The 17397-nt window shown below is 38.0% G+C and overlaps 1 protein-coding gene across 2 annotated transcripts in view; it reads right to left on the reverse strand.

Annotated features, from left to right (window-relative positions):
- The window catches only part of BRINP1 (BMP/retinoic acid inducible neural specific 1), a 175607-nt gene that overhangs the window by 9306 nt on the left and 148904 nt on the right, over positions 1–17397 (reverse strand). For both annotated transcript variants that reach the window (XM_016429239.2, XM_056812026.1), the window contains 2 exons: positions 16699–16935; positions 13276–13498 (listed from right to left, as the gene is read on the reverse strand). In XM_016429239.2, the coding sequence (XP_016284725.2) occupies positions 13276–13498; positions 16699–16935 (460 nt within the window). The remainder of the gene's footprint in view (positions 1–13275; positions 13499–16698; positions 16936–17397) is intronic.

Raw genomic sequence — 17397 nt, forward strand, 5'->3', positions numbered from 1 at the left:
AGAGTGGTTTATCATTTTCTTTTTCAGCTCATTTAACAGAGGAAGAAACTGAAGAAAAGTTGTGACTTGTTTAGGGCCATACAGCTAGTAAGTGAGGTGATATTTGAACTCAAGAAGATTAGTAGCCCTGATTCTTGGTATGGAACTCTACTGTGCCACTTAGCTATCCTTCCCCCCAAAAAGTACTTATTCTACATTACCTTATGAAAAGTCCTTCCATTCCTGAGATTGGGAAGAAAATAGAATTTGTGGCATGATGTACTGGGTTTTCTATGGGAGAGATCACTTGTGTGACTTTAATCAGGTTAATTCATTTGCCTGGGCCTCAGTTTCCTCATCTATAAAATGACTTAGACTTCATTTTAATTCTAAATCTTCTGATCCTAGAGCTTTACAATGGCATCCTCCCATGGTTTCCTCACAGTGATAAACTCTAACCTGAGGATCATATTAATAACAAAATGTAAAGGTCAGAAATAGATTCCCAAAGGCCTTTTAAATCAGTGGCTTAACTCAGAATAATTGGTAGTGTCAGGAATTCCCGAGAGATAACTTCAGTGTTCCTCGTAGCTGAAGAGGTGGAAGGAAAAGGAAGGTGACAGGAAGGAGGCACAAAGCTAACCGGAGAGGAGAAGTGAGGACACCAAACCAGAAAATAGCAAAACAACTATAGGCAAGGATTTCCTTCACCCTGAATGAAAAATCTTATGTATGTCTTTAAAACTGGAAAGTCAGGGGCCTTAATTGAAGAGAAAAATGGGACTGATTCACACAATTATTCTGGTTTGTGCCTGGGAGAGTCTGCTGATGTGCATCATCAGCTCCAGCTCCAGGCTCACATTCTATCCGGCAGCTCCACTCAGGGCCTGAACTTAATAGAGACAAGAGGAGGAGTCAAAAGCCTCTCAGAGATGAGGCTGAAGGGCAGGAAGAGGCAGAGAGTTCCTGGAGCTGGCATTTTCAAAGTGGCTGCTCTCCCTGAGCGGCAGCAATCAGACAGGAGAAGGGGAGCTGCCCAACTGAGAGGCCATAAACTAGAAATAGGTACATATGACTTCATCACATTTAACCCTGAAAAACCCTGAACTCATCTAGGACAGGATGAAAGATATGCCACTTGTCAGTAATGATATTTAAAGAGGAAGCCCAGTCCAATCATGAAATCATCACTCTCTAGGTTGTGCTCCTAACTCTCCTGGGCTTTTTCATAATGTCCCAGGAATGTCTTTCTTCAGGAATCTCTCTGAATGCCTGAATTTTTTACCTTGGAAGTACCTTCTACCTCTGTGGCTTCTCCCTCTGACTGGCTGGTTCCTCACAAAATCTCCATTTTTAAGGAGGAGGCCCCAGCCAGTCATGTTTTTGTTCCATGCCAAGCTGCAATCTTGACTTCATAGACTCTCTCCAGTGTTCTTCTCTTCTTTTCCCTCCCCAACCCCATGGCTTTTCAGTTTTTAGTTCCTTTTGCATATTGTCTTCCCCCATTAGAATGTAATCTCCTAGACAGGCAGAGACTGTATTTCTAATCTGCTTATATTTATATTTCCAGGGCTCAGCAACACAATAATTAATAAATTCTCACTGACTTGACAGAGACTTCAATCTAACTCATGATGCTAAAGAAGTTGTGCTTTTTAATTTGGCTGATCTTTGCTTTCAGGAAGTTTCTTCATTGTAAAGGAAAGAGAACCTTAACTAGATTTGAAGGACTCCAGATAGGAAATTGGCACCAAAAGGAACCTTAGGACATAGAATATTAAAGCTGGATATAGCCTTAGACACCTTCTAGTCCAAATAACTTATTTTGTTACATGAGGAAACTGTGATCCAAAGAAGGGGATAATTCGACTAAAGGAAGGTTCTAAACTCCTCTTTTAAATAGTTGGAGGACACATTTAAAGAAAATGACAGAGCCATCATCCCTTAGCTACCAATAAAAGAGATTTGAAAGGAACAAAAGGAATATTGGCGTCGGGAAAGGAAATTGAGGATTATAGGCAAAAGGGCAGGAAATGAGTTTAACTTTAGGAGAGAGTTCATAAGGTTCTTGAAAGCCAGTACAGATTCCTAGATTTCCATTCATTCATATAAACCTTAGGGAAATAAAAGACAAACTTTCACCTGAAATGCTAACTTCTATGAGGAGAAACCTTTATGAATACAAAATACTTTCTATACAGAGTTGTAACCCTGTTAGAAAGGGCATTGACAGGCTGGAGAGTGTTTAGAGGAAGGAGAACAGAAGGGCATTCAAAACTAAGCCATACAAGGATCAGTTGAAGGGACAAGGGATATTTAGCCTGGAGAACAGAAGAAAATAGCTGTCTTCAAGGATCTGAAGGGCTGTCATGTAGAAGAGGGATTGGAATTGTTCTGCTTAGTTCTAGAGTGCAGAACAAGGAGCAGTGAGTAAGTTATAGAAAAGCAGGCATTAATTTCATTGGAGGGAAAATATCCAAAAAACTTCCTAATGACCAGAACTGTCCTAACCTCTTTCCTTAAACCCACTCCCAGGACCACCAATGGAAAATGCCCAGGACAATAAAACTAAGTGAAAAAAGGCAATTGTGATTTATGTTTATAATCTTAGTTCTATAAACTGTAGACTTGAGGTGGTGTACACTGGTCATTGAAATATAAGAGATGACAGAGAAAAAAAGGGGGGTTGGATATGGAGTCAAAAGACTGAAGTTCAAATGCAGCTTCAAACACTTAATAGCTATGTTTCTCTGAGCAAGTTGCTGAAAATTGCTCAGATTCAATTTGCTCATCTGTCAAGTAGGGGCAAAAATTGCACCCATCTCCTAGGGTTCTTGGAAGTAAAAAAGTGAAACAATATTTGGAGTATGTTATTTAAAATCAGGAGGATAGGCTTCTAGTAAAAATTGCTATAAACTTAGATGACCTTGGTCAAGGAACTTTCTCTTTCTTGTCCTCTGCTTTCTCACCTTTAAAATGGGGATTATATTCAATGGTATAATGGAAAGAGTGCAGGATATTTTTGAAGGGAGGTTATGGGGTAAATAGCCAAATGATCATGGACAGATAATAAACTCTCCAAGTCAGTCTCCTCATCGATAAAATGGATATACTAGTTATCTATCTCATAGTGTTATTATTAGGATCAGCACTTGTTAAACTCTAAAACACTATTTAAATGTTAGCTATCAACAGTATTACTTAGAACATTCAAAGATCTGTAGTTTTATCAGTCTGAATACTCCTGCCATCAATACAGATCCTAACCATGATTCAGTAGATTCAGTAGAATGTCTAAAGCTGGATTTCAACTCAGAAAGATGAGTCTTCCTGAATCCAGACCTCACACGCTATTTGTTGCACTACCTAAAGGTCCCATTTATTACTATTATTATTAATTCTTTAATATGCCAAGTTAACAAAAGCAAGTAGAAATTGTGCTGAAGTGAATAGTCCAGGGTCACAAAGGGAATGAGTGGCAGTTGGAATTGAAACCCAGGGTACATTTTCCACTTAGCCAATGTTATCTGTTCTAATTGTAGTAATTCAATCCCTACTAGATGACAGGTCTTGTACTTTGTCCCGGTAATAAAAAAAAGATAAAATGAAGTCATCCCTGACCTCAAGGACCTTATATCCTATTAGAGGAAATACTAAGCAAATATAAAATTTATACAAATTGACTTTTGGGGGGTAGGAAATGGGGGGCTAGGGTATTTTCCCTTGTGGTCTTATTAAGGCATTGAGTTAAAATAGATAGCACCTGAGCTGAACTGTGGAGGAACCTAGGTAGTCTTTGAGGGCAGAATTGAACAGGGATTATACTCTAGGCAGATGGGGCAGTCTTTGAGAAAGCAGAGAGACAATGAGTAGAATGTCATTTAAAGGAATGCAGTTAGGATGGAACATAGAACATGGAAAGGAGATTCATTAATGATAAACCTTGAAAGGTTGGCCTGGGCCACATTGGGAAGGGCTTTAAAAGCTAAACAAAGGGGGCAGCTGGGTAGCACAGTGGATTGAGAACCAGTCCTAGAGACAGGAGGTCCTAGGTTCAAATCTGGCTTCAGCCACTTCCCAGCTGTGTGACCCTGGGCAAGTCACTTGACCCCCATTGCCTAGCCCTTACCACTCTTCTGCCTTGGAGCCAATACACAGTATTGACTCCAAGACAGAAGGTAAAGGTTTTAAAAAAAAAAGCTAAACAAAATAATGTCTTTTCTTTCTTTTTAAACCCTTAGCTTCTGTCTTAGAACTCATACAAATATTGATCCCAAGGGAGAAAAGCATTAAGGGCTAAGCAATTTGGCATATGTGACTTGCCAAGGGTCACACAGCTAGAAAGTTTCAGAGGCTAGATTTGAACCCAGGTCCTCCAGACTCTAGGTCTGGCTCTCAATCCACTCAGCCACCTAATCGCCCTATAATATCCTTTATTTTTCCTCTGTCCCTTTGCTCAACAGTTTGATTCTGTGCAAGTCATTTAACCTCTATTTACTCAGTTTCCCTAATTGTAAAAAAGGAATATTAATATTACCTGCCAAGGCTGTTTTGAAGATAAAATGAGAAAATGTGTGTAAAATACTTTGCAAAACTTAAAGTATCATATAAAGGCAATGATGATCATGATAATGATGATGACTATGATGATCATGATAAAGTTCAGGTTAGCTGACCTATGAATTTTCTTCCAACTTAGAGCTTTGGTAAATATTATACCCATTGTACAATTGAGAAAAGTAAGGTTTTAGACTATTGAATGAAGTGTTCAAGGTTACATAGAAAATGTAAAAACTAGAACTCAAGCCCAGATTTCTGATTCCCAATTCCAATGCTCTTTTCAGACCTTCTCTCTTGAGAGTCAATAACTTACAAGATCAACTTCTCTCTTAAGAAAAAAACTATTTTTGAGCCCTGGAGCTGTTGGGAGAGTATATCCATAAACATATATATATATATATATATATTCCCCCTTTTCTCTTTTTCTTTTTAACTTATGTCAGTCAAGTGAATCAATTGCCCTACTTGGTACAAATGCAGAATGACAAATAGGAATCGAAATGCAAAGAAATTCAGTTAGTCACTCAAAAAAAGTTCCTCAGTTGTCAGCACACACTTCTCTGCCCCTATGACTGGGTGCTTCTGGGTGAATGTGACTTCCTGCCTCACTGGTGTGTTTTATTCCATAAATAGAAAAAGGATGCTAAGAACTCTTGATTAATCAAGAGTTTTGGTGCCATATGTTTGAGGGAGTGATGTGTAGGCTGATGTAACTGATGGACTTTACACAGGCACTTGGTGCTATTCAACTGCAGTACAAAAAAAATAGTTCATGGAAGTATTCAAATCATGTTGAAGCCTAATAGTGGGTCATAGTTATCTAGATTCTACAATCTGAGGGGCCAAGGTCAACTGACTATACTGGGGTGGGGAGGTGGGTAAGCTACATAAGACTTCAAAACAGGTTGCAAAACATAACATAATGTCTGCCCATCAACAACAAATAAGAGTGCCAGTGTTATGTAGTAGAAGGAATTATGGGATTTTGGTCAGGAGATCTAGGTTCACATCTAAGATCCAACATCTACGATGGATGGAACCCTTTGCAAATAATTTTCCCTTGCGAAGCCCTTGTTGCCTTATTTATAAAATGGGCCATAAATGCTACTTGCAGAATCTTCATAAGGTTGTAATGAGGAAAGAACTTTGTAATCTTTAAATCTCTATATAAGTGAAAATCTAAGTTATTACAATGGAAACTGTGAGAAAATTATAGTGAGCAAAGGTAGGCCTTGCATTAAGAAAATATAGGAGTGTAAAATCATAGAAATTTACAGCAAAATATATTTTTTTTATTTTACCAGAGGACAAATAAGTCTGTAGGCAGATATTGGAAGTCTAGTCTCAGACAAGGTTTTGTTTGCCAAAGTCAAAAATAAGAAAGTCAAGAACACAGGTATGCAAAAAATCAAAATGGAAAACATGGACAGACTTACATGAATTAATAAAAAGCAAAGTAAACAGTCAGGAAAACACGCACAATGACTACAAAAATTTAAATAGAAAGAAGAACAAAACAACTGAAAATTAAAAAGTTTGGCCTTGGCCCCAAAGAAGAGATATGATAATATGCCTTCTTCCTTTTACTCAATTATAGAGACATGGAGGTTAGGAGGAGGGAGAGTATCCATGGATGTTGAATATTGCTTATAATATCAATTTTTATGATAGATAGATAGATAGATAGATAGATAGATAGATAGATAGATAGATAAAAACGTTTCACTGGGTCATATTGTTTTATGCTTGTTTGTTTTTTTTTTTTTTTAAGAATCTTTGTTATAAGGGATGGTTCTCTGAGAGAGGAGAGAGCAATATGGGGGACATCTAGGTGCCGTAAACCCAAAAAATATCAATGAAAATCAATTTTTAAAACATGATCCAGGTAAGCAAATCATGGATGAAAGGGAAGGAATGTAATGAGTCCAGGTCAAGGACCAAACATCCAATAGCAGAAGAGAAGTAACCCTCTCAGAAACCCTTATCTTTTATTTATTACAAAATGCCTGATCAAGCTCTTTGAGGTACTCAATGACATCTAGTTCTGGGCAACACAAAATGACAAATTGTAGCATAGTTAGAGGAGAGTAACAGACATTCTGAAAAAGACATAAAAGCAAGATATTTGAAAATAATTCAAGAAATTAAAGATATTTCTCCAGAAAAGAAGACTGAGGAAATATGAGAATTCTTCTTTTAAATATATGATGTACTACAGGGATTAGTCTTGTTCAGGATGATGCTAGAAGGCAAAATTAGGATCAATAGGATGGCATCCTATGACTAAGGAACTGGAAATTCTTTCAATGTGAACTTACATTTAAAGGGTGAGCTCTTAATTTGAAGATTTTTAACAGAGCACTGCTAATGCCATACTTGAGCTTTCTAATGGACATAGCGTAGTCAGGTAGATTGGCTCTTGACACAAAACAAAACAAAGAACCAGAGTCATCAAAATAGTGTCAGAATTATGATAATAGGGCTTGTAAATAAAACCTAATGGACCTGATGGAGCACTGGAGAATTGAGGGAAAAAAGGATACATTAGAGAGTATGCTTGGATGGAGAGTCAGAAGTCCTGAATTGTAGTCCTGATTGGGTGATCTTAGCTAAATCTTTACCTCATTGGATCATAGTTTTTACTGGCAAGATGAAGCCTATTTGAATAGAATGGTTTCTAAGGTTTCTTCCAGTATTAACACTTGTGTTTTATTGTCTATATTCTAAAATTACTCTCCATTCATAAGTATTTTACATTCTAAGGTTCATTCCAGCAGTGTCATTCTATGGTCTTTGCTTTATGCTTCTTTCTAATTTGAAGATAGACTTCCACAGCATCTCTACCATTTATCTCTTTCTCTCCAAGGCAGCTAGTGTGGTGCAAAGGAAACAGTGCTGAGCCTGGAGTCAGGAAGACTTGAGTTTAAATCTCACCTCAGACACTTACTAGCAATGTGAACTTGGGCAAGTCTCAACCTCAGTTTCCTCATCTGAAAAATAGGGATAATAATAGTACTTACCACCCAGGGTTTATGTGAGACTTAAATGACATAATTGTAAAGCACTTAGTACGGTGCCTGACACAAGGTAAGTATTATATAAATTTTAACTACTTATTATTATATGCACCTAGATATATAAATGAACACATGCATATGGAAAGAAACAAAAATGTCAGTTTTGATATCTGAAGAAATTTCAAACGTTTTAGAACCATTTAACTCTAAAACAAAATCTCTACAATAAACAATACATTCTTCCAAATTCTTCCTCCAATGCCTAACCTTCACAAGGGAGTGCTAAGTAAGATCTCAAAGATTATGTGAATAGAACACAAGCTGGGAGGGCCTCTGCTACAGCCTTGGTAATGGACTGCATCTGTCTTATCATCCTCTCCAGCTGCCCAGATTTTCATATAGAGTTCATTCTTATCCCTCCTCACCCCATATTTCCAGTCAATTTCTGAGTAATGTCAATTTACCTGCATGACATCTCTATCATTCATCCTCTTTTCTCTAGGTGTCAGAATGGAGAGATGAGTGCTAGGCTTGGATTCAGGATGGAACTGAGTTCAAATTTAGATTCTGACACTTAATAATTAGTTCACTGTACTATGTAAGTTCAAGGTGCAATAGACCCAGTTATTTAGTTTTCTTTTTTTTAACATGTGGAGTTTAAGATATACTTTTAAAGAAGCAAGCTGTATGCAATCTATAGAGATTTGTAGTTTCATATTCTGCCCTCTTATTCTGTTCTCCTTTGCATATGAAAATACTGATGGAGAAGGCTTTTAAGTGCAATATATTTTTAATCATTTGTTTCCTTAACTGAAAAATGGTGATAACAGTACCTATATTTCAGAATTATGGTGAGGATCAAATAAAATAACATTTTAAAGCAATCACTTGGCACAGTGCCTAAAGCATAGTAAGTGCTTTAAAAATATTATTCTTGTGCTATTCCCTCCCCCTTAATTCCCAGGAACACCACCTTAGTTCCAATGTTCACCCGTCACCTCTCACCTGGGGCATTGCATTAGCTTCCTAATAGGCATCCCTGCCTTGAGTGTTTTCTATCTGCAAAGCTGCCTGAGTAGTTTTCCTGAAGTCTAGCCTGACCTTGTTATTCACCTGTTTTTCTCCTGAAAACTCCACTGGTTCTCTTTTGCCCTGAGAATCAAATACAGACTCTTCTACCTATCATTTGTAGATCTTCACAGTCTAGTTCCAAACTACTTGCCCGTCTTATATATTACTCACTGTTTTATATGTGAGTACAACCAAACTGCCCTTTTGACTATTGTTCACAAAAACATTCCATTTTCTAGAGGCAGTGAGGTGGTACTGGATAGAATGCTGGGCCAAGAGTTAGGAAGATCTGAGTTCAAATCTGGCCTCAGGCACTTACAAGTTATATGACCCTGGACAAGTCACCTCACTTCTAGGTGCCTTAGTTTCCTTAACTATAAAATGAGGGTAATAATAATACCTACCTTTCAGGGTTGCTGTGAAGATCAAATGAGATAAAGTTTGTAAAGAGCACTTAGTGCAGATTCTGGCACTTAATAGGTTCTATATAATGCTTATTCCCTTCCCCTTCCCTTGCCATCTCTGTGCTTTCGCATAGGTAATCTCCCATGTTTAGAATTTACTTCCTCTTGACTTTTGCTCCTAGAATTTCTAGCTTCTGTCAAAGTTCAGATCAAATTCAACAACATTCTATTAGAAGTCTCCTCTGATCACCGCCATAGGCAGTACTTCTACCCTCAGAATTTTTAAAATATTTCTTTTGTATGCATTTTTATTTTGTTACCTGTGTATACGTTTTCCACCAGGAAAATGTAAGGGTTAAAGCTGTTTTGTCTTTATAGGCCCAGCTTTTTTTACAGCACTAGGCACATAGTAGGGATTCAAGGAGTGTATATATTAAATGGCCTGAATGGATATCAGTGGAAGAAATATCCTTAATTCTCTCCAGGTGACTTTAATTTTGTCTTGACATACTTGATACCTAGTCCAGTACTTTGTATGTAAATGCTTGTTGATTGATTAGTTGATTAAATGAACACCTCTTAAAATTCCAAACAATTGTTCTTATAGTAACCGTTCTGACCCTTGTCTATACTTCATGGAACAAATTAAATTGTAGAATTAATTTTTTCCTCTAACATGGATCTGTTCCTTATGTCCTCAGTTGGAGTACAAGTTGGCCACATGTTAGATTACAGGGGGAACAACCGTCTTCTTTTACAGCTGGAGAAACTGAAGCTGAGAGGGGAAATGTTCTTCCCCAAGACTCGATGAAACGACCTGGCTTAGGATGCAGGTCTCCTGACTCTAAGACTAATGCTTTTTGCTATGCTAAAAAAAAAAAAATTAAAGAGCTATAAGTAGCCCAGCTACCTTCAGGAGCTAAATGACAAACCCAGAGACATTCACTTACCCCTTGATAGTGCAAACAGCACCTGGCCAGCCAGCCTGATTTCCCACAGGCTTCAGCAAGGGCATCAAATTGATGTGAGGGGAAAAAAAAAAAGAGCAGTTCATCTGCAAATGCTAACTTGCTCAGCCAGCAGGGCCAGTGAAAGGTTTCTGGTGTCAGAGCCTCTAGCTGTCACCTCTTAATAGCAGAGAGGTTCCTTACCTTAGTGAGAAATGCTCATTAAATCTCTAGAGTCAGTCTTCAGAAAGAAGCTAGCACAGGCACCAAGATAGAACTCAGCCCTGCAAAGCCCTCAGTGGAATTAGCAATCACTTCCCAAGTGTCATTATATGCTCTGGAGGGAACTGGACCCATTGTTCATTAACTCCAACTACCAGTGTCTCCTTTACAGTGCTAACTAGCTACAAAGAGCCATAAAGTTAGAATTGGAAAGGACTTTTAAATAGAAAACATAGGAAACAGATACCCAGATAGCAGAACTCCCCAGTATATTTTCAAACAGTCAGTTAGTGCAGAGCAAAGACTAGAATTCAGGACTCCTCACTCCTATCCAGTGCTTTTGGTTCTCTTTCCCTAGAGGCCCCAGCTAGAGGCAGCCTTCACTTAAAAAGCAAGGCAAGTTTCCAAGTGCCAGAAATAAGCAAACAAACAAAAATTGTTAAGCAAGTATTGTTTTTTTCCTCCCTCTTGTTACCATCCTGTGCTTTCTATATTTTCATGCAATTGTTTGGAATCCAACTGAGACCTGTCCTTTACAAGCAGTATCTTATCCTGAAGATTACTTGTCTCCAAAGAATTCAGTGTGGCTTAGAATTGAAAAAGAGTACTCAGTTCAAGTTTGGGACCTACTATTAACTAACTTTGCAAACTTGGGTATATCACACAAACTCTATGGGCTTCAGAATGATTAAGACAATCTAGAAGATTTCTTAAGACCCTCCTAGGTCTGATAGTCCATGATGCTTCCTTTCTCCCTCTCCTCTAACCAATTTATCTTTCTTAATATATTGTTCCCTCTGCAGCTATGATTTGCTCTTCAAAATGATGGTAAAATTAGGATTAGGGTTAGGCAAAGCAGACAACCACTGAAGATGAAACTCACAGAGTAGGGAGAGAAGCATTGAAATTTTATAAATGCACACATTTTGAATGCCAAAATAATCTGACAGTTCATGGTCTTCAAGAATTTTTTTTTTGTTAAATGAAATAGCTTGTGCTATAGTGAAGGCTTTAAACCCCCAGCACCCATGCAATGTCCCAACCTTTACCGTCATGCAAAAATGACTGGTGTAGGCCATAATCATAGATAATTTATGAAACAAATATGCCTAAAGGCACTAATGGATCATAACAGCAAAGAGATGCTGAATGTTAGAATTAAAAACTTATGCATAACAACTAGCCTAAACTAGTCATTTTACACACGAGGAAACTGAGGCTTAGATTATGGAAGTTGTTTCCACAATCCCACATGGATAGGAAGTGGAAAGGATGGAATTCCAACCCTGGTCTTCAAAATCTAAGTTTAGAAATCTTAAAGATAATAAGCCAGGTAGAGTCTAGGTAGTGGAGTAAAGGGACTTTCTTATGTTCTCCCAAAGTTTCTTTCAAAAGAGTTTAAAATAATGCCTCAAAATGAATTCTGGAATGGCAGAACCAATAAAAGGAATGGGTGAAACAATTTTCCATCCAAAGACAACTTAGAAAGTCAGCAGGAAAAGTCTGTTTCATTGGGGTAAGAATGGAGTATGCTCTATATAGCCTGCTCCCTGGCAAGATAGCAACAAGCTTTGGTGGTACCTGAATTGGCAGTAGTGGCATCTGGAGTCTTCAACCCACATACTGTAAAAAGGATCAGATCCTTTTTACAGTATGTAAAGTTGGAATTCCATCCTTTCCACTTCCTATCATCCACTTACAGATCACTCGTCAGAAGGAGATTACAGGTGTCCCTTTGTTGGCATTGGGAGTGGGACTCCATACATTGTCCATACATTCCCAACACCAATTCCAGGGCAAGGAGGAGCACTAGCACATTAAAGTGTATTGCTATAGGGGAACAGAGAACCTAGTCACAGTTGCAATGTGGAAAAGAATTACTGGTCAATCACAGGCAAGAATATAGTCAAGGAGACTAGTGACTAGACTTCTCCTTAGATCATACCACCTTGAAGATCTGAAAATTTATAACCCCCAGAACTAGCTCTGAAAATAGCCACACAGAAACAACCTGAAGCTTGGGACAGTATTCCCCTCCATCCTGGGAGCAGTGCTGGATATGATAACTTTTTTTATTATGTTAAAAGTCTTTCTATGATAATTAGGCTGGGAAAAAATGAGCAAACAACCACAACAAAAATTACCATAGAAAGTTATTCTTTTGAAAGGGGATTAAAAAAACACTCAGAAGAAGACAACAAAGTCAAAACAGCTACATCCAAAGTCTCAAAGAAAAATGTAAATATGTCCCAGGTCCCAAAAAAATATTTCCTGGAAGAACTAGAAAAGGATGCTAAAAAAAATCAAATAATAGAGGTTGGTAAAAATTGGGGAAAGAAATATCAATGATACAAGAAAAATATGGAAAAGGGAGTCAACAGATTGATAAATATGCCCCCCCAAATAATTAAGAAAAAAATCCTGAAAAATATAGTATTTTTCATGGTAAATGAGGCAGAAAAAATCCATAGATGAGTACTATTTTAAAAATGGAATGGTTCAAGTGGAGGGGAAAAAATATGCAAAATTCACTGAAGAAAAGAACTCTCTAAACACTAGAACTGGCTAAATGGAAAAGGAAATACAAAAAATTCTAGAAAATAATTCCTTTTATATTCCTTACAGCTAAGAATCTAAAGTCCATACCCCTTCACTGTTCAAAAGTGGTCAGCATTATTGTGTTGTCTCTGAGATAATAATAGTAATAATTTATATGACACTTATTATGAGCCAAGCATTCTGCTAAATGCTTTATTATCTCATTTGATCTTCACAACAACCCAGGGAGGTAGGTGTTATTATTACTCCTGCTATATAGATGAGGAAACTAAGGAAAACAAAGGTTTTATGATTGGCTCATGGTCAGACAGCTAGTAAATGTCTGAGGCTAGATTTGAACTCAAATATTCCTGTCTTCAGGCTGATGCTCTATCCACTTCATTATCTAATTGTCCTTATAGTATGCCCCCATTTACCTTTCCTTCCAAGATCTTTTCCAATAGAAGTTTCCACTCCTCTCACATCTAGCTGTTTTGGGGACAAAGAAGAGGAGAGGAGAAGAGGAGAGGCACTCACCTCTCTCTTGGCAGCTGATTGTTTGGGTTGTGGCGGCAGCGTACACTGAGGCCAAAGAGTTTCCGGGCAGTGCGCTGGATCTTCTGTCTCTGAGCTTCTGTAGAGCTCTGAAGCAACTTATAGCGGTTCTGTAGATCCCAATCATTCCCCCAATGCTGGTGGATGCTCCCAATGGTCAGAAAATGGTTGTTAGGTAGCCTCTTCATGAATGATTTAAACTCATCTGTGCAAAATACAAGCCCAGATGCAGAGGATAAGCCCAGAAAATGCCTTCCACAAACACCCACATGATAAAAATGATCACTGAATAATGCAAGCTTCCAAATAAGGTTACATGATAGAATATTCCCTGGTAATAGAAATCATCCTACAAACGTCCTTCCTGTTCTCACCTACTAGCCCTTTATCTCATCTCCTAGGAAATACAGGGATGATGACGGATAGTTTCATTTTTTTCTGCTTATACTCATTGACCATGTGAACTTGAATGGGCCTTTGAAAGCATTTATTCCATCTTCCTTTTGCAAAGGAGAAAACTGAGGTTAAGAAAAATGAGAGGTCACAGATCAAGTTAGTGGAAGACTCTGAAGCCAAGTCTCTAGACTCCCAAGCCAGTGCTCATTTCCAGCTTTTATGCTGAAGGGTTAATGGTATTTGGGCATCATTGGTACTGTTTAAGTATGAAGAGTTTGAGTAATTTTCCTCAATGTCCATATGACATTATCTAAAGCAAACAAGCTAAAATTAAAGCAAGATTTGGGGTCTCGGGTCTCATAAGACCTTTTTTTTGGTCTAAGACCTAAAAGTACTTGGGTGGATGACTTAGTGGAGAGGTAGGATTCCTATCTGTCCTTGTTCAGTTATTTCCATTGGGCCCAATTTTTTGTGTCCTTATTTGGGGTTTTCTTATTGGAGTGATTTGCCATTTAATTTTCTAGCTCATTTTACAGATGAAAAAACTGAGGCAACTAGGGTTAAGAGACTTGCCTAGAGTTACATGTCTAATAATTCATCAGATCAGATTTAAACTAAGGAAAATCAGTCTTCTTAATTCTAGGCCTAAAAATCTATCCACTCTGACACCTAGATGCTCCTATCTATCCCTAGAGACCTTTAAAAAGAGAAATGCTTTATGTAGCTCACTTTAATGAAGTAAATGATGCTAATAACCTCTTAAGAACCCTTCCATCTATATTTGTATGTATGGAAGTTTCCTGAGTCCGTTTAGCAATTGACCCATTTGTTACAGAAAGAGGTTTCCCTCTAAGCTTTGTGCAAAGAATAAGCATTCTTCATGCATATGGCTCCAGAGTTTACAGTAGACTGGGAGATGAAACCCAGGAGTTCAGGGTTCTAAATCCCAGATCTAATAAGCAAGCAGTCCTCGCTACCCAATGCTTCAGTAAACATAAGCAGGCCTCTGAAACTCTATGTGTTCTGGCTGAGTTCTATTTAAGCCTAACCATTTGGGGACATGAAGACATTTCTGCCTGGAGGGAGGGAGTTGATAGCCTTTAGCGGTAGTTGGCCATTAATCTGATGAAATTACCCAGAATTGAAGCTGTTAATGCTATTATGGGCTGAAAATGAAAAGAAGAGGAGGGGGGGGGGATTAAAACACAGATGCATGTATGGATTTCTCTCCTTAATGGGCGATGCTGTTTTCAATTGATACATACAGGGGCATTAGAGAATGAATGTCCTTGTGGGAAGCAGGCACAATGCATGTCATCTAAGTGGTCTATCCAGCTTATTACGTGGTTTCTCATCTTCTTGTCTTTCCCCACCCAAAGTGGTTTCCCTTACTTCTAAGGATTTGATTCAGAGAAGCTGGCCAGCTTTTGCATACAGCCTCCCTTTGATTAAGTCTTAGAGTAATTAGGACAGAGTTCTTTCCAAAATTTTATTTTCAAAAACATTCCTTTTTTTAGGATCAAAAAATAACATTACAAATAATATGAATTATACCACAAACTCCTTTTCTTTAATCAATTCTGTACAGTTTTAAAGGGACTAAGCATTAGCAGCTTTACTTTAGTAATGTGACCTTGCTAAAAATGAATATTGGGCAAAAGCACTAATAGTTCAATCAATCAGAATATTAGAGGGGGCAGCTGGGTATCTCAGTGGATTGAGAGCCAGGCCAAGAGACAGGAGGTCCTAGGTTCAAATCTGGCCTCAGACACTTCCCAGCTGGGTGAACCTGGGCAAGTCACTTGACCTCCATTGCCTAGTCCTTACCACTCTTCTGCCTTGGAGCCAATACACAGTATTGACTCCAAGATGGAAGGTAAGGGTTTAAAAAAATGAGTATTGGACCTGAAATGAGCTTTAGAATATAGGATACTCGCGTATCAACATGTAGAACATTAGGGTTGAAAGAGACATCCTTAGAAAAGAATGCCAGAAAACTAAATGTTTAAATTGGGAGGTGTATATAGATATAAAACAGAATATTTAAAACATAGACTATTACACCAAGATGGAAGGGACATTTGAACATGAAATATTAGAATATAAATCTTGATAATGTTATAACTGAAAGAAATAGGTGATAAGGACTATGGAAAAGGGTATATAAAATATCCGTCACCAATGCAAACACAAATAAAGTAGAACTTTATTAGAGAAAATAACTTCTTGTTCCAACCCTCACCAGAATAGAATAGTAATGCAGGGTACTTTCTGCTCTTATATGTATTTTGATTTATTCTCCAAACAGGGAGGTGAGTGTAGTGTCTCATAGCGTAGAAGCAAAAAGTTTTCCACCTCATCGTTAGAATTATCTTTGATCCTTTTGCAAATATGCCAAGACTACACACAGAAAATATTGACTGGCAATGCTTTTACCTAGAGAATATCAGTGTACCTTGCTCTTGCTCTGTGAGCCTTGGGACAATTCTCAATAACTATGCCATTATTCAGCAATCGTGTCTGAACCTTTAAAGGCACCTAAGGAACATATGGGAAAGGATGGATACTCTGAGTGGTCTTGGATTGGAGTTGAAGGTACATAGAGGTCTCTGTTAGGAAAGCAAATGGTCTTAGTTCTACACTCTACTACTGGACTTAGTATGTAACCTTAAATAGATATCTTTGATTCTCTGACAATGGTGAATAGAAAGGTCTCTGAAATATTCTTGTTCTCCCAGGGAAGATTTCTATAGATGACTTCCTGTCTCTACCTAGAACTAACTTATTTTTGTTGTGGTGATTGTTGTATGTTAGAGCTTATTTGTGTTGGTATAGTAACTCTCTCCCACTCTCCCCATCTCTCCCCATCTCTCTCTCTCTCTTTCTCTCTCTCTCTCTCTCTCTCTCTCTCTCTCTCTCTCTCTCTCTCTCTCTCTCTCTCTCTCTCACACACACACACACACACACACACACACAAAACAGAAGGTTATCAGTTGATAAATTGAATACCTGAATTCTCCAGGTCCTTATAGGCTTCCGTCCAAGACTTGGCCATGTTGGCCAAGGTATACTCCATGATCTGGATGTCAGTGATTGGGCAGTTGCACTGTGGAAATTCCTCCGCACACTGACATCGGCACTGGCTGTTCTTACATACATATTCTCCCTCCCCATTGCACATAATGTAACTCAAGGCTGATTGTACGAATTTTTCTTGAAGATACTGAGGGAAGATTATCTGAAGTCCTGCATGAAAACATAAAAAAAAGACAAGAGGAAGAAATGAGAAGAGATAGGAACGTTAAACAGAAGTTATTTTTGAAAGGTGATAAATTGGGATTTTAAGCCTCCAATATTCTTTCAGCTTATTACAAGGGAAGTCCTTTGGGATGAGCCAAAATCCAGGTACTTTGGACGGCCCAACTTGTTAGAGAAATCTTTTTTTCAGTCACTTTCATGATAACTCCGCATATGCTGTGTCCTTTCTTCATGGATGGTTCCTTTAGGGTGAGAACAACCTCCATTGAAATAAATTAACCCCTCCATACTTTTCATGAGATCATTTTTTGAGTTGATATGGCTAAAATATGTGTCATGTGGTAGGAAATACTCTACTGAGAAGCTTTCTACATTTACCAAATTTGACACTTGGATAAAAAACTAGCCTGGACCTAAAACTTTTTTCAACTTAATAATAGCATTTTTTTC

The sequence above is a fragment of the Monodelphis domestica genome, chromosome 1 (assembly GCF_027887165.1).
Source record: "Monodelphis domestica isolate mMonDom1 chromosome 1, mMonDom1.pri, whole genome shotgun sequence".
NCBI classification, from domain to species: domain Eukaryota; kingdom Metazoa; phylum Chordata; class Mammalia; order Didelphimorphia; family Didelphidae; genus Monodelphis; species Monodelphis domestica.